Source organism: Passer montanus, unplaced genomic scaffold, assembly GCF_014805655.1.
Source record: "Passer montanus isolate IOZ18808 unplaced genomic scaffold, ASM1480565v1 scaffold243, whole genome shotgun sequence".
Taxonomy (NCBI): Eukaryota; Metazoa; Chordata; class Aves; order Passeriformes; family Passeridae; genus Passer; species Passer montanus.
In genome coordinates, this window is record NW_024367071.1 from 1 (window position 1) to 1,438 (window position 1,438).

General features: G+C 66.8%; 1 protein-coding gene across 1 annotated transcript in view; it reads right to left on the reverse strand.

Moving 5' to 3' along the window:
- Positions 1 to 1,050: 1,050 nt before the first annotated feature.
- The window catches only part of LOC120503068 (RNA-binding protein 10-like), a 16,690-nt gene continuing 16,302 nt past the window's right edge, over positions 1,051 to 1,438 (reverse strand). Inside the window, exon 11 of the mRNA XM_039711210.1 lies at positions 1,051 to 1,200. Coding sequence (XP_039567144.1) covers positions 1,099 to 1,200 — 102 coding nt within the window. The 3' untranslated portion in view covers positions 1,051 to 1,098. The remainder of the gene's footprint in view (positions 1,201 to 1,438) is intronic.

Genomic DNA, 1,438 nt, shown 5'->3' on the forward strand with positions numbered 1-1,438 from the left:
CACCTGGGTGGAAGGCTGGGGACACCTGGAGACACTGGGGACACCTGGAGAGGGGCCACACCTGGGGAGGAGAGGGTCACACCTCTGGGGAGGAAGGTCACACCTGGGGACACCTGGAGAGGGGAGGGGTCACACCTGGGGACAGGAACCACACCTGGAAGCACCTGGGGACACCTGGGGGGGGAGGGGACCATGCTTGGGAGTACTTGGGGACACCTGAGGGGAAAGTGGGGAACATCTGGGGACACCTGGGGACACCTGGGGGGAAGGCTGGGAACACCTGGGGGAAAGGGAACCACACCTGGGGACACCTGGGGGAAAGGGAACCACACCTGGGGACACCTGGGGGAGAAAAGGTCACATTTGGGGACACCTGAGAACACCTGGAGGGAAGGCTGGGAACACTTGGGGAGAGGGAGCCACACCTGGAGACACCTGGGGAGGGCAGGAGTCACACCTGGGGACACCTGGGGACACGGGGGACACTGGGGACACCTGGAGAGTCACACCTGGGGATACTGGGGACACCTGGGGAGGGCAGGGGTCACACCTGGGGACAGGAACCACACCTGGGGACCCCTGGGGACACCTGGGGAGGGCAGGGGTCACAGGCCAAAGGGCAGTGGGGGTGGGAATTGGCTAAGAGGGCGTGGCTTTGTGGGGGTATGGAGGGCGTGGCTTAAGGGATTGGGCGGAGCCTGGGAACAGTCACACCCCTGGGCTGGGGCTGTGGGCGGGGCCTGTGCCAGGTGTGGGGCCAGGGGGTGGGGCCAGGGCCTGTTTCCAAGGGTGGGGCCTGGGCCAGGTGCAGGGGGCGGAGCCTGTGTCCAGGGTGGGGCTAAGGGGCGGGGCCTGGGCCAGGTGTAAGAACACAGCAGGATGGGGTGGGGGTGGTTTCGGGAACAGTGCCACACCCAGGTGCAGGGTCACACCCAGGTGCAGTGCCACGCCCAGGTGTGCTGCCACGCCCAGGTATGGTGTCATGCCCAGGCGAGGTGCCACACCCAGGTGCAGGGTCACACCCAGGTGAGGTGCCACGCCCAGGTGTGCTGCCACACCCAGGTGCGCTGCCACGCCCAGGTGTGCTGCCACGCCCCCTCACCTCTTGGAGCCCTTGGCGAACTCCACGTTGATGCTCTTGCCGTCGATGTGCAGGGGCGGGTGCAGCGCCTGCAGCATCTGCAGCAGCTGTGCAGCCTCCTGCAGGGCAGGGCAGGGACATGGGCAGAGGGCACAGGGGGCACTGGATCCAGGTGGTGCCACCCCCTTGGTCCCTCCCAGTCCCTTCCAGTTCCCTGCAGTGCACCCCTGCCCCTCTCAGCTTCCCAGTTCCCCCAGTCCCCTCCCAGTTCCCCCAGTCCGTCCAGTCTCTCCCAGTCCCTCCAGTACCCCCAATCCCTTTTCCAGTCCCTCCCAGTGCCCCCAATTCCCCCAGTCC